Here is a 24,596-nt window from a genome sequence, read left to right as displayed (position 1 = left end):
ACGTGTAAAATAAGGTGGGTGGATAAGATCAATGGTCTCTAAAGTGGGGGGTAGATGCACTTTGATATTCACCAATTGGTGAGTGAGAAGATAGATTGAATCCTGCCCAGAGCAGTCAATCCTCCAACACAACCCCACCTACCTTTATTTCCCAACACACCCTTACTTGGCCCCTTAGCTCCTACCAACTATCAACCTTCTTAGCCAGAGTCAGACCCTGAGGGTGATTTAGTGACTAACTGCTACCAGGTAATCCAGGGTTGTATCTGTCTGTGCAGGTGTTGTTGGGAAAATCTGTCCCCCTCCCTCCTAGCAATCCATTCTTTGCTCACTGGTTTCACTGATGGCATGCGCCTAGGAGAGGTAGAACTCTGGGCAACGAATGATGCGGAAGAACTTTGCCCTATCCTCCATGAGTCCCACAGAACAAGGGAGCAGGACGGGTTGGGGTTTACATGGAACATCTCATTACATCATCTTCCTTCCCAAATCCAGACCACCTGCAGACTCCTCTGCTCTTGTCAAGGGTACCACTATCATTCTGATCACCCAGGCTCCCAATTTCAGTGTCATCTTTGATTCTTCACTCACCCTCCCTCTACATATTCAATCAGCTGTCAAGGTTGTCACTTTCACCTTTACAACCTCCCCTTTCTCTCTTCCTAATGCAGGTCATTATCATATCTTGCCCTGATTATTGTAGTAGCGTCTTAAATGGTCTCCTTGTTCCAAGTTTCTCTCCTTTTCCAGTCCATCTTCCAAATAAATGTCAAAGTAATTTTCCTAACATCTAAGTCTGGCGATGTCACTCTCTTAAATCAGTAAACTTCAGGGGTCCAGTATTGCCGCCAGGATAAAACATAAACTCATTCTGGCTTTTAAAGTCCTTCACAAGCTGAATTCAATTCTATCTTTCCAGTCTCGTTATACATTACTCCCTTTCTCAGAATCCGGCCAAATTGGCTGTATGTAGGTATGTAAGTATATACAAGACACCTACAGAGTAGATGGAAGTGACATGGGGGCATCATCATCATCCTCATCATCATATTTATCATAAGCACTTGAAGGTTTGCAAAGAACGTGATAATATCATCTCATTTGATGTTTACAACAACCTTGTGATATAGGTGCTATTATTATTTACATTTTACATATGAGGAAACTGAGGCAGATTATGGTTAAGTGACTTGCTCAAGGTCACACACAGCTAGCCAGATCAAATCTGAAACAGATTTGAACTCAGGTCTTCCGGATTCCAAGTCCTGAGCTCTAGCCACTACACCAATTACTTTCAACCCTTGTTTTATTCTTTGTACTCATGTTTGCTATACAGTAGGTGATTAATAAATGCTTGTTGATCAACTGATTGATATCATTTCTGAGCATGGGAGTCCTAGAGACCAATGAAACACTTTGCAGAATCACCAGGAGGATAGAGGTTTGAAATGGAAGCCATGTGACGAAGGCTCAAATATGCTCTCCATGGTAGCCTAATCCTGCCCTCTATTGTTGTTCTTGTCATTTGTCCTTCATTCTTGAAGAGGACCATGACACCAGGAAGGTGATGCCATGATTTGCAAGTGAATTGCATTTAGGTGAGGGAGGGCTGTGCAAGGTCACCAGCCTCACTTTTTCCTCTGGAGTCATCTGGATCCAGTGGCAAGATATAGATCAGGATGACTGGAGATGGCTCCCGCTCTGCCCTCTACCACTGGGAAGGGGACACCCCTGGCAGCATCTTTAAAGACAGTTCTCAGATCTGTAGCCTTGCAGAAATTCAATGAAGGAATTACTCTTAGGATGTCAATCCTATTCAACAACTTGGTGGCTTGTTTATAAAATTTACTAAAGACAGTGCATCAAAGGTATATGTATTTTTTAATTCCATTATAACTTTAGAAGTCAAATTATAAGACATCATAATACATCATTGTGACAGGCTCAAGATATGCCATTTGGATATACTAACAGCTTCCCTATTGAAGGTATCTACTGGGGCCAACCTGTACCTCCCCACCCCCTTACTCTATTCTTATTCAATTCAATTCAGCAAATATGTATTAAATAACTACTTTGTTCCCAGCACGGTACTAGGGCTGAAAATAAACATATACATACATACATACATACATACATACATACATACATACATGCATGCATATATATATAAATGAAATAATTCTTGTTCTTAAGCAGTTTATAATCTATTAGAGATGCAGGTCAGTCAACTAGCATTTATTAAGCACCTACTGTGTGCCAGGCACTGAGCTAAGCACTGGGGATACAAAGAAAGACAAAAGATGTCAAGGAGCTCCCAGTCTAATGGGGGAGATAATATGCAAACAGCTATGGATGAACATGTTATAGGCAGGATAAATTGGAAATAATCAGCAGAGGAAAGACACTAGCATTAAAGGGTATTTGGAAAAGCTTCTTCAGGAAGGTGGGAAATGACTCATCCACAGAGAAGTAAATACAGAGTAGGTACTGAGTTGTGTTTCAGCTTCAGAGCAAATTGACTTCCCCCTAAGCCATCTGCCCTACAGTTTTGTGCAATTTTGACCTCTCCTTCCCCATTGGCATTAGTCATTGTCTAAGCTACAGCAGTCAAAACAACATTGTGTTGGATGGTTTCTGTTCAGTAGGCTTGGAAAATCCCATGATTCCCCATGTCCCAGTGCCCCAGGAAACAGAGACAGCAGAACCCCAAGTCCTTGGCATTGGGGAGATGGAAGTTCTAGGGACCTAATGAAAGAGGTAAGTGTGTCTTTGGATATACATGGAGATGGTCTCTCCTCTGTCTGTGTTTATAGCATAAAAGGATCAGAGATTTCTATCTGAAAGTGACCTTGGTTAGAGGTCTCCTAGTGACTAGGACCTAGTCCAGGCCCTTATGTCACATATGAGGAAAATGAGACACACAGAGATGAAATGACTTGCGCAGCTTTACACAGCTAATAAGCATCTGAGACAGGATTTAAACCCAGGCCTTCCTGATTCCATGTCCGGTGCCTTATCCCCAGACCATGCTTATGCTGACCCAATGCCAGAAGGCTCCCTGTCTCCCTGACTTTAGGCAGGTCCAATGTCTTCATTTCTTCATCTGCATAAAGAGGATAATAACCTAAGTCCTGGCTACATCACTGGATGGGGGGGAGGGCACTATGAAGACATAGGACTGAGAATGAGAGTTTGGGTCTAGTCTCTGAGTACATCACTTAACATCTCTTATCCCTTCTGGGAGTGAAGACCCACCCTCTCAGACCTCACAAAGCACTTTATTTCATAACTCTCAAATATGCTTTTTTTATTTTATAATTCTTAAATCTCAAATGGCATATTAAAGTTAACTATTACCCTTCTTCTTGAAGGAAAAGAAAGTATATTTTGATCTTTGCAAATTCCCTAGTGCCTAGGAGAGGACCCTGCAAACAGTAGATTCTTAATAAATGCATATTGTATCTAATGGTCATTTCTACCAGTACATTATTGGTAGTCTTGAAGCAGAAACTAGAAGACTACCTGTTGGGTAGTTTATGAAAGGGATCCTTTTGGAAGGTGTGGGTTAGCTCTAGTTTGCCACTGAGGTTCCTTCCAACTCTAAAGTTGCAGGACTCTATACTTCTTATCAACCTCAAGAGGACAGCAATGGTGTCTAATCTAAATCGCACATCATTCCCAGAGCTATCACAGTGCTCTGCATACAGAAGGTGCTTAACTGATGCTCCTCTTTAACGATAGCTGGCAATTACATAATACCTTCATAAGAATTTCAAAGCAATTTATATACATTATCTCATTTAATTAATTTAATCTCATTTAATTAATCCATTAATCCTCATAACAGCTCTGTGTACTAGTCATCAGAGAAAGTGTGGTACGCTGGAAAGTGTTCTGAATTTGGAGACAGAGGATCTGGGTTCCTATTTGGGCTCAGTCACTTATAACCTGTGTGACCTCAGGCTTGTCATTGAACCTCTTGGGACCTCAGTTTCCTCATCTTAAAAATTAAGTAGTGGAACTAGGTGACCTTTGTCCCTCTCAGACATCCCAATTCTAAACCTATGCTCCTAAGTATAGATTTTATCATCCCTGCTTTAGAGATGAGGGACCTGAGGCTGGAGGAGATTAGTGTGTAATGGGATCACAGAATTAGAGCTGGAAGGGACCTTAGAAGCCATGGAGTACATGCATCTCCCTCATTTAAAAAATGAGGAAACTGAGGCTCATCAAGGTTAAATGACTTTCTCAGGTTCACCTAGCTAGTATCTGAGGCAGGATTCGAACTCAGTCATCCTGATTCAAAGTCCAACACTATTTCTACCATGTCACTTGGTCATAGAACTAGCAAATGTCAGAGGCAGGATTCAAACCCGGGTGTCTTCTGACTCCAGGTCCACCCTTCACTCTGTCATATCACAAGACTTCCAATGTCTTTTTCTGTTTCCCAACAATGCTTTCTCTGTCTCCAGAGGGATCTTCTAAAGATCAGAGAAGATGATGGATCATCGATTCACGGATCTAGCAATGAGATAACTAGTCATTCCCTGTATGAGGAAATGAAGGCCCAGAGATCCTAAGTGACTTTATTTATCAAGGTCACCCAGCTAGCAAATATCAGGAGATACGACCGTGAATATACCTGAAGAAGTATCAAGAACTATAGAAATACAGGAAATTTGAATTAGAAGACCATTGAATTACAAGCGGAGAAACCCGGACACAATGATGCTCACCTGAAATCCAAGCTACTGAGAAGGCCAAGGCTGAGGGATCTCTTGAGTTCTAAGCTTCAAGGGCTATGCTGAGAGGGTGTCCCCATTAAAGTCTGGCATTAATACGGTGAGCCCCTGGGAGCAGGCTAGGAGGGGGGACCAGGCTGCCTAAGGAGGGTATAAATCAACTTATTTTGGAAACAACAAACTAAAGTTCCCTTGCCAATCAGAGTAGCATTGGGCTGGTGAATAATTCATTCTCTTCCCTCTTGATTGAGATAGGGACACCTAGTCAGTTAAAAAAAGGTATAAGGGACCTCAGAGACCATGTAATCCAATCCCTTCATTTTAAAGATGAGGAACTGAGGCCTAGGGAATTGACTTCACCACAGCCACATAGGTAGGTCATGGCATACCAAGATATAAATCCAGGTCCAGTCCAGGATGACTTTAAATCCAACACACTTTCAAAGGGGCCATTAGAAACAGTAGAAAGTGACAACCCTGGAGAAAGGAAGGACCCCATATCAGCAATATCTTAGATGAAATTCCTAGCCAGGTACTGTTTGGACCAGTTGGCATCTAGGCCCCTTCTAATTCTCCAACTCCCAGAGTCTGGGATTACTGAACTTTCCTCCAGTCCTGAGCTCTTGGAGAATACCCTACAGTGCCTATTCAAGGAGAGACACATGTTCTGTTTCTCCTGCCCTCCCTGCAGGACTCACCACCTGAAAGACTATATTGATACAGTTTCAAACTGGCAGGTCCAAGTTTAAGACTGCAGGCAGTGCCAACATGCAGACGCTCTGAGTGATTTTCTCTTCCCCCACACTGCCCTGGCCACCGGGCTCCAGCGCAATGGAGCCATATGTTGCTGGGATGGTGGCTGACTAGGCAGTCTGTTCCTAATCCATTACATTGCTATGGAACTTCTCTCTTCTGCACGATCTCACTTAATCCTCAGAACAACCCTAGGAGGGAGGCAGGGAAAGGATTATTATCCCCATTTGACAGATGGAGGAATTGTGGCTTTAAGAGGTCAAATGACTTTACCTAAGGAGATAGTGGTAAAGACACTCAATCCTAGCCATTTTTTCTTCCCCTCCACCCCACCACTCTTGATCACTAATTCTATTTTGAAAAGCACCTTGGTCTGGGCAGCCAGGGTGAGCTCATTTCAACTATCTCAAGTCCTGGTATATTGTACTATTAATGTAGGGGTTGGCAACCTTTGGAAAGCAGCATGTCAAGGTTCCAACCCCTGTCCTTGCTGGCATGTTCAGGACTGGGAGGTTCCCTTGTCACCAGCCACAATCAGACATCCATCTGGAATATCGCTATCGTGTCTGGGCACCATGCTGTGGAAAGGACAGTGATGATCTAGAGGGTAGCTCAGGACAGCAAAGGTCCTCAAGATCATGGCATAGAAGGATTGGTTGCAGGAAATGAAAATGTTTGACCAAGAGAAGGGAAGACTTATCAGGGACCTGATGGCTATTTTCTAGTATTGGAAGGACTGTCATGTGGAAGAGGTTAAGTAGTCTTTCTTTTTCTGCTTGCTCTTAGAGGGCAGAACAAGGAACAATTGGTAGAGGTCACAAAGAAATATTTAGGTTGCATGTTACAAAAAAATTCATAACAATTAGATCTGCCCCAAAGTGGAATGGGTTGCCTTAGGGAGTAGGGAGTTCCCCCTTGGTGGAACTTTTCAAACAGAAGTCAGGCAGATGACCACTACTGGAGTGTGTTCTCATTCAGGTGTTGGTCAAAATAAATGGCTTCTGAAATCTCTCCCAAGTCAAAGATTCTAGGGATAGCATAACCAGACTTTCAGGAGGGGCATCATGGGGAAAGTATCCATATGTGAGAAACAAGATATTGCTGTTCACCATGAGGGAAAGCAACAGTTCTCTGCCATTTACCTACTGGGCAACTTTGTACCAGTCCCTCTCCCTCTGTGGGTCTCAATTTTATTATCTCTAAAATTGGGGTGCTTCTCTTGATCTCTATAGGTCTTTCTAGCTCCTTCATTACCTGTTCTAAGGCCCTTCCCAGTTCTCACATTCCCTGTTCTGAGGCTCCTCCCAGCTCTGACACTCTCTGTTCCAAGGGCCCTCCCAGCTCTGACATTTCCTGTTTTAAGGCCCCTCCCAGCTCTGACATTCTCTGTTCCAAGGCTCTTTCCAAGCCTGGTATTTTCTGTTCTATGGACACAAGTCACTAGACACCAGATGAACATGAAATTTCCATATTACTTTGGTCCCTTTGTGCATGGTTTCGTTTTGAAGGAAATGTTTCCTAATCTAAATAATTTCAGCTGTAGTGAAAGCCCATCTCCCCTTGCTCTGTCCCTCAGGGCAACAGGATGAAGATGATATTCTCTCTGGAGAAACCACACTTTGTGGTTGCTTGTGCTTGACATCCCCTGGTAGGCAGTCATCCACCTACCCATAGACCTCTCTTCCCCGAGGCATCAACAGAAAGCAACTTAACCTGTAATGACTTCACCTACCATGTCGAATGCTAGGATACTTTTTCTAGGACCCTGTTGCTGTTCCTTTTTCCTTGGGATTCTAATTCTGGCACATGGCATTGACAAAGGAAGCTAGAGACCAAGGGAGAAGGAAGCTATGTTGATTCTCTTCCTGTACTGACAGCATCTTCTGATGAATGGAAAGAGGGCTAGAGACTCACTCCTCATTCCTAAGGTCTCCATGCTTAGGGAAAAAAAGTGCTTCTCCTCTCTACCATCATAAATCTTACTCATTCACTAAGTTCCTGGTCCCACTGAGGAATAAGAGGATCTGCTTTCCATTCCTGTCCTTGACACTAACTCACTGCATGATCTTGGAGAAGTCACTTCCCATCCGCAGCCCTGACATTCTGTCTTCTAAGAGCCTCTGCCATGCCCTGTTCTAAGGCCTTTCCCAGGCCTAACATTCTCTGTTCTAAGGCCCCTCTCAGTTCTGACATTCTGTGTTCTAAGAGCCCTCCTAGCTCTGACATCCTCTGTTCTGAAGCCCCTCCCAGCTCTGACCTTCCCTGTTCTAAGGCCCCTCCCAGCCCTGACATTCTCTGTTTTAAAGTTTCTCTAGCTGCCGCATGTGTCTGTGTGTTTGTCTGTGTTTTGAGACCAGGCCTCCGTATCTTGCCTAGGCTGAAAGTGTAGCAGCAACTCATGTGTTGTTATTGATGGGCATCAGAATTTTGACCTACTCCTTCTGACCTGGGCTGGTTAGTCCCCTTCTCTTACCCCACATTTCCCATACCAGGGGCTCAGCACTTTGCTGCTGGGCAGATTACAGTGCAGACCCCATTGGCTTAAGCCCTGCTGGCTCTCAGAGCTCCTTGATCCAAATAATCTACCAGCCTCAGCCTTCCCTGGTAGCAGGTATTATAGGCACACACTACCATGCATTTCTAGAACCCATTTTATGTTTTGAGGCCCTCCCTGGCTCTAACACTCACTGTACTATCTGTCTAAGCCAGGGGTGGGGAACCTGTTCTAAGCTAAGTTCTACCTCACTGAATTGTGACATAGGCCAAGACTTGTTGAAGGGGGTGGGTGGGAGGAGATTGCCAGTTGTCTTGACCTATGTCTTGCCATTGGACTCTGATGACTCTGGAGGAGAAAGTGAGGCTGATGACTTTGCAGAGCTGTGCCTCACTCAAATCCCATTCTTTTGCAAGTCAAGACATCACCCAAGCCTTAATCTGTCCATAACTGTGCCTATTTAACCATCCCACCTCTACCCCAACCAATACCCACATTAATGAGAATTAAGGTCTTTCCAATCAATACTACTAAGCTTTGTCTTTATCCCTTAGCAAAACATTAATACCACCATGGGCATGTTGCCAATCTCAGCCCCTCCCCCTGCCTCAGCCGCCACATATGATCTGAATCCACCCAGGCTCCCACCCCCCTCTTCTGCCTTGATGCTCTCTGGGGAGCCAGGACCAGTTGCACTAACTGGAACTGGGGATCAAGAAGCTTGAGACGGTGGGCAGCTGGTCTGATAAAAGATGCTAGTCGGCTGCACTCCCTGAAACCTGACTCTTGAAACAGCAAAAAACTTATCACCTGCTGGGCACAGTCATAGAGATGGACACCCCACAGGGACTCTCTTGTTCCCTGGGCCCAGGCCACCTGCCTTTCATGGTATATGATATAGGAAACTCCTGGAAGCCAGCACTGAGTGTCTCAGCATGCATCTTGTACCTGTTGATACAAGAACCAAGTAGACCAGAGGGGTGATGTCAGACCCAGGGTGGAGTCTGCAAGTCACTTTGCAAAGGAGGGGGTGGGGTGAAGGGGACAGTACTAGCATGGCAGAAAGAGCATCCACCTGGGTTAGTGCTTGGCAAGTGCTTAGCCTCAATCCAAAACCTTGCTCTACCACTGAATTTCTGGGTGCCCCCTGAGCAAGTGACTCTTTCTGGACTTAGATTGCTCTAGCTGTCAATGAAGGAGGTTCTAGAGTTCTTAACCTGGGGTCTGTGAACTTGTTTCTTTTAATATTTTGATAATTATATTTCAAAATAATTGTTTTTTTGTAACCTTAGGGATTTATTTTATGCATTTAAGATGATTTTGAAAAGGGGTTCAGATGTTTCGCCAAACTGCTAAAGGAATCCACAGAACACACTAAAAGTTAAAAACTCGTGGATTAAATTATTTCTGAGCTTTGAAGGGGGAAATCCTGGGATTTGGACCCAGAGAATGTGAGCCCAAATGTTACTTCTTCCTCTTACTATGTGACTTTGAGGGAATGACTTCACTTCTAAAATGTCTCTCCTGGAACTCAATCAATAAGTCCCTACCATGTGCCAGGAAGTGAGGATCGAAAGACAAAAGGAGAACATTCTCCTCCCTTGTAGTCTATCAGTGGACACATGTACGTATATAGGTTGGTACAAAGTGGATACAAGGTGATTTGAGGGAGAGGCAGGACACCAGCAGCTGTGAGAATCCAGAAAGGTTTCAAGAGGAAGGTGGCGTGTGAGCTGAGTCCTGAAGGAAATTGGGGATTCTAAGAGAAGGGAGGTTGGAGGTTGGAGGGGGTTGTGGTGAGTACACTCAGGTACAGAGGAAGCCTTAATGAGGACGAGTAAGAATTGAATGAACCATAGAGTTCTTGGGGGAGAAGGGGAGGAGACAAAGGCAATAAGGCTAGAAAGGTAGGTTGGAATCAGGTTGTGAAAAGATTGAAATGCCAAACAGAAGTTGTTTTTATTTGCTCCTAGAGGTCATAGGGAGCCATAGGAGTTTATTGAGTGAGGTCAAATCAGTGAGTTGTCTTGATTTTTAGAGGCTCTTCCTGCTCTGTGATGTACTTTAAAATTATCTGAACTCCAGATTGGACACACAAGCTTCAGATTTCACACCTTCAACAGATGCCTTCTTCCTTCCTGACCAGCTGTTGACCATTGAGTGAAAAAATAATAACTCATTCCCTTGTGTTAATATTTTTTAAAAAGTTGGAGAAAGATCCCTTTGGATAATCCTCAGGGCATCTGTCACTGGGAGATGAGCCCTGGGAATCAGACAGTCAGCAGAGAGATCTCCCAGTGATGAGCATTTTAGTCCAAAGCCTCTTAATATTTGTTTTGAAAAGACACATGCAAATGTGAATTACTTAATGACTATTTTAGGGTTCAGCATTGTTCCTGTATTTCGATGGATTTTGTCTGGGTGACATCTTAATTTGGTGTTTTATTTCGTGGGAGCTCCTGCACTCAGGCTCTGACATGTACAAGATCCTTCAGTAAGATCTCCTATTAGGAGATGTGTGTGTGTGTGTGTGTGTGTGTGTGTGTGTGTGTGTGTGTGTGTAGCTCAACTGATGCTCAGCTAAACTGAAAGAGGGTGGGGGGATGGACATCTCAGCTTTCACGCACGAATATGAGTTATACCAAAACCTCTTCTCCGTGGAAACAAGATTTGCCTGTGCTGTTTGGAAGTCTAAACAGTGTCTTTTTCAATTTCCTAATCTGATTGATCGCAATCAGAGAGATTGTCAATTTCATGCTTGTCCATAACAAACCAGGCGTCTCCATCTGGTCTTTGGAATGCTGTCTGTTCAAAGTCAGCCTTGATGGGGATCTCTGAGCTCCAGGCATGAAGACGTGGGGGTGGAGTACAGAGTTGCTGACCAGTATGGGCACTTTCCCTTGAAGGTGGGAGGACTATTCTGCAGTGAGAATATAGACACCCTTCTGAAGTAGAGAAGGTGTCCAAGGGAGGGAAGAATTCAAAGAGAAGCCATGCTCTCAAGCTTATTTCCCTCAGGCAACCAGGACACCAAATGTCAGAAGATCATAAATTTATAGGTAGAAGGGGCCATTGAAGCCATGAGCCCTACCCTTTCATTTTACAGGTGAAGAAACTGAGACACAGACATATCAAATGATTTAGAATCATAGCCTCAGAGGTCTAGAGCTTGAAGGAAGATTTTGTTTTATTGAATCACTTTAGTGGCATCTGATTGTTGGCAGAGATACTGGAGTGGTTTGCCATTTCCTTTTCCAGCTCATTTATGATGATGAGGAAACTGAAGCAAACAGGGCTAAGTGACTAGCCCTGTTCCCAGGGTCACATAGCTAAGAAGTATCTGTGGCCAAATTTGAACTCATGACAGTGAGTCTTCCTGATTCCAAGCCCACTGCTCCATCCACTGAATCACTTAACTTCCCCTAAAGGGAGATCAGAAGTCAACAAATCCAATCCTCTCATTTTACAAATGAGGAAACAAAAACTTAAATTTACCAGATGGAGGTCATGGGATCAAAGATTTAAAAGTGGAAGGGACCTTAGAGGTCATTTAGTCCACCTTATCATCTCACAGATGAGGAAGCTGAGAGCCTTAGGGGTTAAGCTCACATAGGTAGTTAATGGCAGATGCAGAATTTGAACTCAGGTCCTCTGACTCCTGAGCCAGGGCTCTTTCCATCATACTATTCTGCCTTCCTTTTATCCTATCATTCCTCTCCCCACAACTCACTATCAGTCCATATTTGCGTACTAACCTCAAATTTATTTAATATCAGCCTAGATCAGACATAAGGAGGAAGGGAAAAAAATCCTGCTGTTCTGACACAATATCTTCTATCCTAAAGATAAATATGTTTATTTTTTGGGGGGGGTTATCTGTTGTTTCACATGATCCTTATCACCTCTCTACTTCCTTAGAACTGACTGTAAACCTGAAGCTGGATATTCTCTGGAGAGCCTGGGCTGTGCAGTAGAGGCACCAGGCTGAGTCAGAAGACTTGAGATCAAATCTTGATTACCGTGTACCACTGGGACGACTGCACAAAGCACTTCAATTCTGAGCCTCAGTTTCCTTCTCTGTAAAATTAGGAGTTTGGAGTAGATGGCCTCCAAGGTCCCTTTCAGCTATGAACATATTACTATTTGGTGAAAATTTAACCTGCTTTTGTGCCCAGGCAAAAGGATGATATAGTTCTCTCTTTAAATTGTAAATTAATTAAGGATGGAGATTGTATTGTGTTTCATCTTGGTATCCCCATGTCTAACAACTACTACTAGTAGCATTTATATACCACTTTAAGGTTTGCAACTTGCTTTAATTGCATCTCATTTGGGCTTCACAGAAAGACTGTGTTGTGTAGTGTGTGTGTGTGTGTGTGTGTGTAGGTGCTATTGTTATGCACATTATATATATGAGGTAATTGACAGAGGCTGTGACTTACCCAGGGTCACAAGCTAGTGTCTGAAGCAGGATTTGAACTCAGGTTTTCCTAATTCCAAGTTCAATATTCTATGCATTGGGTCACCAAAAAGTAGTCTTTGCACAAAGTAGTCACTTAATATATGCTTCTTGAATGAATGGATAGATGAATGAATAAATGAAGGAATATGTATCATGGGCTATATTCTTCCTTATTTATATTCATTATCACCCCCTTGCATTTCTTCCTCAAGGAGCTCTCCTATTTGCTGTCTCATGGGAATCTTCCCAACATCCCCATGGAATTTGCAAAACTATTTTCTTTGAACATGACATGACAGATGATGAAACTATCCCCAAAGAGATTAGGTGACTTTCTTGAGGTCACACAGTGAGTTAGTTGCAGTGCCTGGATGAGAAGCCATCTCTCTTAACCTTCAGGTCAGGATTTTTTCCCACTTGGCCACACCCAGTATTTGCTGTGTCCAAGCCAAGCATTAACCCCTAAGTTAAACCTTTTCAACTTCTTCAGAGAATTCCTCTTTGGTTATGAGAACCTGTCAAGTTCAGAGCAGTGATGACAGATTAGATGTTAGAAGAAAATTTAGAGACTATCTAGGTCAGTTCTTAACCTGGTATCCATGAACTTGGTTTTTTGGGGGAAAGTATTTTAATAACTATTTCAGAATAATTCATTTCTTTTGTAATTTTATGCATTGCATTTCATGCATTTAAAAGCATTATACTGAGAAGGGATCTGTAAGCTTCACCAGACTGCAAAAGGGGTCCAGGACACAGAAAAGGTTAGGAATCCTTTACATCCGGTCCAATATCCTCCCTTTACAGATGAGGTTAACACAGACGGAGTCACATATCCAAGTTCACCACAGTGGCAAGTAGCAAAGCCAATATTCCAACCTTGTTCCCCTAATTCCAAATACAGGGCTCTTACAATAACACCATGGCTTGCCATGTACCCACTCTCCACGGCAATTGCAAAGATGAGTAAGATAACCTGAGATCTTCGCAAGAGAGGGATATTAGAAGGTCATGGTGGTACAGTGGATAAAGTGTTGCACTTGGAATTGGGAAGTCCTGAGTTCAAATCCTACCTCATATACTTACTTGTGTGATCCTGGGCAAGTCACTTAACCTGGTCTGCCTTGGTTTCCTCATCTGTAAAATAAGGATAATAGTAGCACCTACCTCCCAGGGTTGTTATGAGGATAAAGTGAGATGATATTTGTAAAGCACTTTTCACACTTTAAAATGCTGTATAAACAGCTAGCTATTATTACTAATTGTAAGTTTTGCTTCATCTTTGAACTTCAGTGAATGCATTATTAGTTTACTATGAGAATGTGCTTTAGAAATTATCAAACATTTTACACAAGTAAGGTATTCTACATGGAGCAGTGAAGGAATTTCAGGACTTAAAATCAGAACGCATAAGTTCAAAGGTCTGCTGTGACATTTAATTCAATGAGCAAATTCTTAATCTGCTGTTATGTGCCAGGCACTATGCTAGGCACTAGGGCTCCAAAGATAAAACAAGATGGTGTTAGCTTTAAGGATTTTATCATCTCCTAAAGGGAAAAATGATCACAACCTCTCTGAACCCCCTCACTTGTAAAATTAGGAAGTTGGGCTCAGAACCCTTCTACCTCTAAGCATTATGATCCTATGATAGTCACACAGGTAAATAATTACAAACTGCTCAGAATAAATTCAACTTAATTTGTGGGGCAGGGAAGGCACTAACAACTTGGTAGGAGACAAGATGACCTCATATAGGAGGTGACATAGTCTGATTCCTGAAAGGAGCTGGCAATTCCAAGAGGGAGAGGAGGGAAGGCATTCCAGGTAGGGGACACATGGTGTCTGGGCAAAGGCATGGAGTTCTGGTCTTGTTCACACGGTAAAGCAATAGCTAAGTTTTTTTTTTTAATTTTAGGCAATTGGGTTAGGTGACTTGCCCAGGGTCACGCAGCTAGTAAGTGTCTGAAGCTAGATGTGAACCCTGGTCCTCCTGACTCCAGGGTCAGTGTTTTATCCACTGTACTACCTAGCTGCCCATAATAGGTACGTTTTGATGGAATATATAGTGAGCAATACGAAATCAGTATGGAAAGACAGGTTGAAGTCGGGCTGTGAAGGGTTTTAAATGCCCACCAGAGGAGTTATTGTTATATCCTACAGATGCTAAGAAGCCACTGAAGTGTACTAGCTTTCTGACCATGAGAAAGTTTAAGAAGCCACAAAGTCTCAGTTTCCTGAGAAAAATGATGGAGTTGAATAAGGCGAATTTCATGGTTCGTTCCAACTCTTAATCTATAGTCCTACAGTTCTAAGTCAGTTCAAGGCTCTGAGGCTCAGTTTCTCCATTTGTAAAATAGGGATTATCATAACTGCAGTACTTGTCCCACAGAGTCTTTTGGTGGTTGGTAAGCATAAGTCTGTCAATAAGCATTAATTAAGCAAGTGCTACACACCAGGTACTGTGGCAAGAGGGCAGGCTAGATGGTGCAGTGGATAGAGCACTGGGCTTGGAATCAGAAAGACTCATCTTCATGAGTTCAAATCTGGCTTCAGACACTTCCTAGCTGTGTGAGCCTGGGCAAGTCATTTAATCCTCTGCCTCAGTTTCTTCATCTGGAAGATGAGCTGGAGAAGGAAATGACAAACCACTCTAGTATCTCTGCTAAGAAAAACCCAAATGGGGCCATGGGCAGTTGGTCACAACTGAAAAAATAAAACTTAATGACCACATTCTGTCAAGTGCTGATGATACAAGAAAGACAAAATATAGTTCCTCCTCTTTCAGAACTTACAGTCTAATGGATCTATTATTTCATTAGGATAAGAGCTTCCCAATGAGGAAACTCAATGCTCTACCATTGGGAATTGGTAAGTGTCCTACAACTTAGAGTCTAAGAGAAGTTCCTGGGGCACTGGGAGATTGTACAATTGGTCCAGTGGTATTCATTTAGTTTGCATCAGAGACAGGATTGGAATCCAGTTCTTCTTACCTCTGTGGTAGGCTATTTATCTACTATGCCATGTTGCTTCTCTATCCCACAGGGTTGTATAGAAGTGTTACTGTAAATCCTAAAGTGCTCTAAAAATGACTTGTTCTTTAACCATATGAAAGAATGCTCTAAGTCATGAATAATAGAGAAGTTCAAATCAAAACAACTCTGAGGTTAAACTTCATACCCAACGAATTGGCAATGATGACGAAAGACGGAGATAATGTTGGAAAGATTGTGGAAAGACAGGCCACAATTTACTGTTGATGGAGCTTTGAATTGGTCTAATTATTCTCAAAAACATTTTGAAATTATGATGGAAAGGGGGAGGGACTAATTTATCCATACTTTTTGACTCATATGGGCAGCTAGGTGGTACAATGGACAGAGTGCTGGGCCTGCAGTCAAGAAGACTCATCTTCCTGAGTTCAAATCTGGCCTTAGACGCTTACTGTGTGACCCTGGGCAAGTCACTTCACTCTTTTTGCCTCAGTTCCCCCATCTGTAAAATAAGCTGGAAAAGGAAATGGCAAACCACTCCAGTATCTGTGCCAAGAAAACCCCAAATGGGGTCACAAAGAGTTGGACATGACTAAAAATGACTAAACAACAACAACTAGTCTTTGAACATTGTGTTCCAAGTGTCCTATGGTCTTGTTGTCATGATGAGAAACAGTTTCATTGTGATGCTCATTTCTCCACTTGCCTTGTATTTATTTTGCATATGCTTCATAGTAACCTTTGTAGCTACGTGTTGTTTCCCCTGGTTAGATTGTAAGTTCCTAGTAGTGGTCAACTGGTTCACTGTTGTCTTCAAGTCCCCTTGTCAGTATAAGAAATGTTCATTTCTACAATCACCTTGTATTTCACACACACACACACACACACACACACACACACGCACACACACCATTTCATATATATGTGTTCATGTATATATACACACATATGTAAATATATTAACATATAATTATATATTATACTATACATTTAAAAAATTGTATCATATTTATTGTTCAGTTGTTTTACAATCATGTCTTACTCTTGGTGACCCCATTTGGGGTTTTCTTGGCAGAGATACTGGAGTGGTTTGCCATTTACTTCTCTGGATCATTTTACAAATGAAGAAACTGAGGCAAGCAGTGACTGAAGTGACTTGCCCAGGATCACACAGCTAGTAAACGTGAGGCCAAAACTCAGAGAGATGGATCTTCTTGACTCCAGGCCCAGAGTCTATCCACTGTACCACCTAACTGCCCATTGTATTATATAATTATATATAATACTATAATAATAATATAATGTTATATATATATATATATATACATTATATAATACATCTCTCTGTATGTGGATGTCCTCTTGTCTGGCTAGATTACAAGCTCTTCGAGGGAAGGAACTTTTGTTTTTTGTTTCTGGATCTCCAGTGCTCAGCATATAGCACTTAACAAGTGGTTGTTGATTGACTGGTATCTTAATCCTCGAAAGGGTCCGGAGGAGAGCAACCAGAATGATGAAGGGTATCAAGAACACACCATATAATGATTGGTTGAAGGAGCTAGGGATGTTTGGCCTAAAGCAGAGAACATCTGTGGGGAACATGGTATACATCTTCAAGCATTCGAAAGGTTGTCTTGTGCAAGCAGAATTATACTTGTTCGGCTTGGCCCCAGTGGGCAGAGCAAACAGCAATAGCTAGAAATTACAGAGAGAGAATTCACTCCAACGTGAGGAAAACCTTTCAAAGACTTAGAACCATTCCAACCTGGGAGGGGCTGCCTTGGAAGCTCTTGGGCTCCCCGTCAATGGAACTCCTCCAGCAAAGGCTGGATAACCCCTCGTCAGGGATATCATAGAGGGGGATTCCTGATCAGGTACGGATTGGAATGGTTGGCCTCTGAACTGCCTTCCAACCCTGACATTCTGTGATTCTGTGATTCCTGGTGCAGAGCTAAATTCAGCACCTGCTCATTTTATTTTTTTTTTTAGCATTAGTTTCTCCTAGGTTGTTCCTAAGTGGGTCAGCTATATCTTATATGTTTCTGTTGCAGCCAGGATGGGGCTTACACTTCTAATTCCATCAGGAATCAGAGCAGAGAGAGTGGGTCTCCAGTCAGAAAGACTTGAGTTCAAACCTAGCCCCAGGCACGTACTAGCTGCGCGACTCAGGGCAAGTTACTAAGTTTAATTTGCCTCAGTTTTCTCATCTGTAAATTGAAGATAATAATAGCACCAACTACCAAGGTTGTCGTGAGGATCAAATGAGATGATATTTGTAAAGTGTTTAGCATCGTTCCTGGCACATAATAGGCTTTCTATAAATGTTACTTATAATTATTGCAACTACAGCCACAACAACGATGATGAGATGATGGGAGAGATGAGTAGTACCAGACTTGAAGCCAAGAAGACCTGAGTTTAGGGCCCTGCTTTACCATTCTATGTGCCTTTTTATCATTTATTAAAATTTCTATTTTCCTTAATTTTTTTCTTTCTAAATTTTTTCTTTAAAATGTTTTTATTCATAATCCAATGAACGCAAACATAAAAGAGCCTTTCCACATACAGATCGGAACAGAACAGGAGGATTATATGTGAAACTATGAATCTCTAGTCCATGCAGTTTGCTTTTTTCCCCACCATGTTCATATAATTATAGAAAGACACCTGGGACCAACCTCTGAGGCTGTCTAGCCCTCCTTCCTAATTCTACCGATGAGAAAGCTGGATTCCAGACAGTTGAATTAACTTGCCTAAGATCACACATGCAGGAAGCTTCAAAGGTGGGATCTGAATCCAGGACCTTTGACTTCAGAGGCTTTGCTCTTCAATGTTACCCTCTGTCTCCCACTCAGAAGCTTTGTGACCATGGCCAAGTCATTTCATCTCTTTGGGCCTTCAAGAGAGGAACATATTTTCAGTTCCATTAGGATAATAAACTATCAGAAACCATCTCATCTAATCCCCTAATTTTACAGATGTGGAAATCCACAGGTCCAAAGTCATAGAGTTAGTAAGTGATAGAGCTGAAAGTTAACTCACATTCTCCATCTCCAAAATAGAGCTCTTTGCTCTAAACCTGAAGGACTTGCTAATACTGTAGGCCAGACTAGGCTGAACTAGAATATCACAGAATCTTAATAGAATAGAATATTATGGGATAAAATAGACTATTTAGAATAGGAAAGGGTAGAATAGAACTTTCTACCTAGAAGGGAGTTTAGAGATCATTTGGTTTTTCTAACCAATGAAGGAAACTGAGGTCCAGAGATATTTTGTGAGGCTACAGTTAATACTTTGGTGCTAGAAAAGAAAATTCTAGTCACTCATGACTCATAACTCTTTTAACATTTCTCCCCTGCTGGCAACCAATAGTATAAAACTCATAATTCTAACTCTCATCTTCCTGGGAAATAAGGCTGGGTTTGGGGATTGTGGGATTATTTAGATTTGGGATTTTGTAGGTTTTTTTTCTTCAAGAGTAAAGACAGGGAAGCCCATTAAGAATTGTAGGTCCAAGAAGGGTCATTTGGTCTGGGGTCTCTCTTCCTGTCCCCATTCAATTCACAACTTAGATCATTCTAGAGAGATGAATTTGTCTATATTTCAAAATCTCTGAGATTAGTCCTACCTTCTGACAGTGGAAGAAGTTAAATTTATTTGCAGAATTTTGGAATCTTTTCATTTTCATTGATCAAACTGTCAAATATGTGGGGAGGTTTGGGGAGACAGTTCATTTGGTTCCTATTTGTGTTCATCTCCTCTCCTCTCCTTTTCTTCCTTTCCCTTCCCTTCCCTTTCTTCTTTCCTTCCTCCCTTTTTCCTTTCTTTCCTTCCTTCTTTTTTCACATAAGTAGGCTTTTCCCTGCAAATTTGCCATGCTCCTTGCTCCCAGATACTCAAGGATAATAAGGAATCTTAAATGACCATACACTGATTTTTTCCTCTTTTTATCTAACAAATTCACCTTTCAGAAAGAGAGATATTTGACACAAATGATACCCATCCCTTTCCCCAAGGAGGAAAACACAACTACCCATCAGTCTTTAGGGCCAGGGCTATCCATCATGCAAGGCAGGTTGGGTCTTAACCACAGGCTAGTTGTCAGGAAACCTTATTCAAGTAGACCCTCATCCTGCCCTGAGAATACATTAAGCATAGATGTGCTAACTAATGTGCTTGCATGAAGGCACAATCTGGTATTAACAAGGTTTAAAAGAAGTTTGGTTTTTTCTGCCCCTATGATCCAATCATCCTTTCTTTATGTAACATAGAAATATGAAAATCTGAATTAGGATTTAGAATGAAAGATAATTTAGAATTTAAGAGAATTCAAACAGGTATTAAGTCTGCTTTGATACCATCCTACCGAAAAATTATTTGCTAAGAAAATTAATAGCGTGAAGGAAAAAATGGGGGATTCTAAAAGGAATGTTTCTCCACTTAAGAGAACAACTTTAGAGCACATTGGAATCCTTCATTTACTGACAATCGATATGCTAATTTCAAATAAATTTTTATCTTTTTTTCCCCTAAAGAGCCACTGGATTCTTGCTTGTACTAGAAAGTAATATACTCACATTATATTAAAAAATTATTCAGATCTTTTGCTAATTCCTAATGGTCTTCTTCCAAGTGATATAGAATAGTGAGGTTTGTTTGGATGGGCCATGAGATTATATGAATGAGTTTCTGTTCTCAAGGGATTTATTTATATTTTATTACCAGTGGATCATCAATGGATGTTGTCCCATCAATACATTTCATAACCTACCCATAACTTCTCTTTGTGGATGACTCTCATTCATGTTCTGCTATGTCTTCCCCAGAGGATCTATTAACTATTTTCTCTAGGAGTCTTTATATTTAATGGATAACAATGAAGAATTCTAATCATTATCTTTTGATCTAGCTACTTATTTGACTCCCCTACTTTTGAGGAATACATTCTTTCAATAATATCCATTTTACCAATTCCATCAATGGAAAGATGCTGCATCTAGTTTGCACATACATGAAGCCCTGTATTGCCCTTTGGATTACCTACACTTTGATTCTTCAAAGACTGGAGTGTTCTAAGATGCATAGCCATATGGCATCAGTGGGAGAACAAGATTGACTACCAGGTGAGCAATCAATCAATGAGTATTTATTAAGCACCAAATATGTACCAGGCACTGTTCAAGACAAAAATGAAACAGCCCCTGTCCTCAAGGAGCTTGCAGTCTGTGTGTTAGTTTAGGGGAAGAGATGAGGAGGTGATGAATACTTTGTCCCTTACAACTCATTAAACAAGAAGTTTACAACTTACTTCAATTTTAAGAACCTCCCATGTATCCAGCCCTCCCCCCCCCAAAGCTTGACAAATACCAAATGGGTTCCATTAGCAAATCTAGGTCATTCTTCACCAGCTTTGTCATAGCACAGACTAAAAATCAACAGTATTTACCAAGCAGGAAGGGGAATACTGCTGTCAGATCATTATTTCTCCACTCTGTGTTTATCCCATGTGTGTTTGTTGGAGGAGTTTTGACTCTATAATACTCATTGTCTGCGTCAAGTGGGGAGAGAAAATATACATTTGGGTGACCTTCAGAGAACCCAAGAGTTGGGGAAATTTTCTAAAATGACTGACACCAAGCTATTTGCTTCAACATTTAAATCCGACCTTTGGCTGCTGTTGGATGAATTTTAAATCTATCATAGTGGGTATGCCTTCTTGGATTATGAGGCAGACAATGAAGAGGGTTGATTGTAGGATTACTATATTTCATGTACATATAGAGTCTTAAACATATGCACATGGACATGTGGATGTATCCTATTATTGATTTCCTTAGCACCAAACCAAATGCTTTACTTGGTGTGATAGGCAATGTACAGAGATAATATACCACATGATAACATGATAACATGTTATCATGATAACAATAAAGGAAGAATCCAGACAGGAATAACTCAGGAAATTTGAGGACAGAGGAAACGTTTTCTGCCTAGAGAATCAGAAAAGGCTCCATAGAGAGGTGGCATCTAGGACTCAGCCGTGAAGGAAAATTTAATTCCGTCCCATTCTGTTCAATTCAATTGAACACATCTCTATTATGTGCCTACTATATGCAAGGTTCTAGGAATCTGAAGTTAAGTATTCTAGATAATGGTTCTGAAAGTGAAGCAGGACTGCATTCCAGTCATGGAGACTTCTGAGAAAGTAAATGAGGGCACTAGGTTATCTAGGGAGACTTTTTTTTTTCCAAAAGTCAGCTAGATAATGTGGAGGATGGTTAGCATTTAAAAACAAAGATTACAAGTATGGCACTTAGATTAGCTATTCACAGATCTCTGTTTCCAACCCTCCAGTGGACTCATATTTGCACAGAAGTCTGGGCCTTTGGTCTGTGCTCAGCTCACAAACCTTAACCATGGTTCTTATGAGATTGAGACCTCGAATTGCCTCAGTGGGAAGCAACTGGGACCATGGCTTAGAACATTGATTTTATCCTTTCCCCTGCTTTCTTACTCTCTCTAGAAAGGATAATTCCCTCCTGATGCTAGAAGTCTTACCATCTGCTATAAAAAGGTGATGGAAATTGACCTCAGCATGTAGATGTCTGCTTGCCACTGGCTGGTTTGGGAATGGTGATGATTGAGGTTTTGCAAGCAGTGGAGAGGAAAAAGCAGAGATGGTCATCTCGAAATCACTTATTCCCCAGAACTCTTTTTTTTCTTGGCATTAATACAAATGCTCTCTTCTCCCTCCCTTTCACCCCAGGCTAGAGCAAAAAGCAATAAAGGGCAAACATATGTGAGAATGAGAGAAAGACAAATCATGCCCGTCTCAGCAGCTTTGAAGAGTATAATCCTGGAGAGAGATTAATCAGGGGATGTGGCCTCAGATCTTAACCTCAGCCACTGGGTCCAAAGGCCTGCAAGACATACAAGAACCCAGAGTGGATCAGGGATTAACATGGAGTTCTTTGGCAGAATAAAACTAGGGTTGAGTCAGAGATGCCAAGAGGAGTGAGGAGAGTCAGAGCTAGCTGCAAAGACTGGGGGCCAAGCCATCAAAACAGCATGAAAGTACCACTCTGATGGGCAAAGAATGAGAGGGCAGAGTAAAGCTGAAATTAGACATTCTGTTTGGAATTAAAACATCTCCAGGAAACTGTCTCCCTCTCCTTAGCTTTCTGATAACAAGAAGGAGGCTCGGGAGCAATTTCCACAGTGCCAATTTGCTGTGTAATTATACATCGTCCATTCTACAAGGGCATTTTCTTTGGCTGAAAGCTGTGCCTTCTTTGCCATCATTCGGTGTTCTCCAACAGTGGGGTTAATGGCAGCAGCCCAGGCAGATGAAAACCCCGACATCAAAAACCCTCCACAAAGCTCCTCATTTTAAGCTGGGGAGCATTTGCTTTTTATAATGTTTTGGGCAATTGTTTCCAATTCCCCTGCCTGTGCCTGAGAAAGCCTCCTCCCTTCTGTGCATCCCGAAAATGCCGGCTCTACTGATGACAAAGCTTTCAGGGTGATACGCCCAGCTGGTCCATCGCATTTCAATTCTGCCCATCTCCTCTTAGGGCACCCACTTCTCTGTTAGATCCATAGGAGACCTGGACATTTTGTAGAACCATAAAATGGGAAACTTAGTTGGTGCCAGGTTGGCTCCTATCAATGTGAAACCTCACCCCCCATGAAAGTTTAGGTTTGGTTACACCAGAACATGGTGTATGTCTGAGACACTTTCTGAGACATGTTTTCAATCTGCTCACTAATGAAATCTACCAGAATTCATCAATCCAAATGTGAAGTCCTCTTCTACCTCTCTCTCTACCTCCTGTCCAGCCACCCATCCTATACTAGCAGATTTGCTTTCTTTGACCTGATCCTGGGTGACTCCTCCTATTCATTCTACTCAAACCCTTCTGGACTGACCTATCAGTTTATGAGACATAAATTTCTTAGACTCTGAGTTTTACACCCGTCCATGAACCTGATTTTCACATTTCCCCTTCGCCTTGCTCCTCATCTCTCTCCTTTTCTCTTGTTATCCCCCCTCCCATTTTCTCACCACCTTTTCTTTTCTTTTTCTTTTTTTTTTTTTTTTGTCCCTCCTCCAGGGAATCTCCCTCCTTTCTTAGTTCAGAACTGGGTTTGTTCTCTGAGGGCAAATCAGATGAAAGTATGGCAGGTAGCCTATGATGAGCAACCCCAACACACACCAGCACCAGCACCCTACTTCAGGAAGCTGTCAGACCCAGGTTGAACGCTGGGGTAGAGAGTTGAACAGCAGGTACAAAGGGCCATCACGCTATTTCAGTACATCCACAGACTAGCATATGGGTTTTTTGTCAAATAGCCCAGGGCTCAGCTGTTACTGAGTTGACTATAAAACACTTAGCAAGCTCTGGTCTTCCTATCACTTGCTCTCCACTCTCTCCCCATGTCCTTCCATTGCCATCCATGAAAGCTTTCTTCTCCTCTCATCTACCCACCCCCTTAGCCAAGACGTTCTGAACGGAGGGAGAGGAAAAGTTTCTCTGAGCCATGCAAGAGATTTCTTTCTTGGACTTTCACTACACCATTCGTCGGTCCAGAGGAAGTGGTATTATTGAGAACATGGTAACGCTAGAATAATTCCTCCGAAGGGTTATCTGTGCCTTTCCAGGGAGCTCGAGGCTCCTTTAACCAATTAGCTCCGGTGTTCCTCTGGGAGAAACGGAGAACTGCTTCCCTAGAAGAAGGGAGCATCAGCCTACATACTCCCCAGCCCCTGCCCCGGTGTCTGGAGCCACCGCGCCCGCGGGAGCATTACCTTGGGAGAGGTTTGCGGGCGGTGATACTGGCGACGATGATGCTCTCGGGCCGGGGGGTGGCCACGGCTTTGAAGGTCCCTTGCCAGAACTTCTCAAAGAGCTGTTTCTCACCCTGCTGCACGCTCGCCATGGTCCCGCCCAGAGGCCCCCGGAGCCTCGGGCGCTGTCCAAAGTGCTGAAATGTACGTTCCAAATGGGGGCGCTCCGGGGAGGCTCCGTTGCCCAGAAGCCACGGTCCTCCGGGGCGCCTCGTTCAGCCTCTGATATATCCAGGGGAAGAAAGAAAGATTGGTGCGTGTGTGTGTGTGTGTGTGTGTGTGTGTGTGTGTGTGTGTGTGTGTG

General features: G+C 42.4%; 1 protein-coding gene across 1 annotated transcript in view; it reads right to left on the bottom strand.

Moving 5' to 3' along the window:
* The window catches only part of SRRM4 (serine/arginine repetitive matrix 4), a 229,766-nt gene extending 205,382 nt beyond the window's left edge, over positions 1 to 24,384 (bottom strand). Inside the window, 1 exon segment of the mRNA XM_027862245.1 lies at positions 24,254 to 24,384. Coding sequence (XP_027718046.1) covers positions 24,254 to 24,384 — 131 coding nt within the window.
* Between the last annotated feature and the right edge of the window lie 212 nt (positions 24,385 to 24,596).

Source organism: Vombatus ursinus, unplaced genomic scaffold (assembly GCF_900497805.2).
Source record: "Vombatus ursinus unplaced genomic scaffold, bare-nosed wombat genome assembly UNPS02001287.1, whole genome shotgun sequence".
Classification (NCBI taxonomy): domain Eukaryota; kingdom Metazoa; phylum Chordata; class Mammalia; order Diprotodontia; family Vombatidae; genus Vombatus; species Vombatus ursinus.
This window is presented reverse-complemented; position numbering and strand designations above follow the sequence as displayed.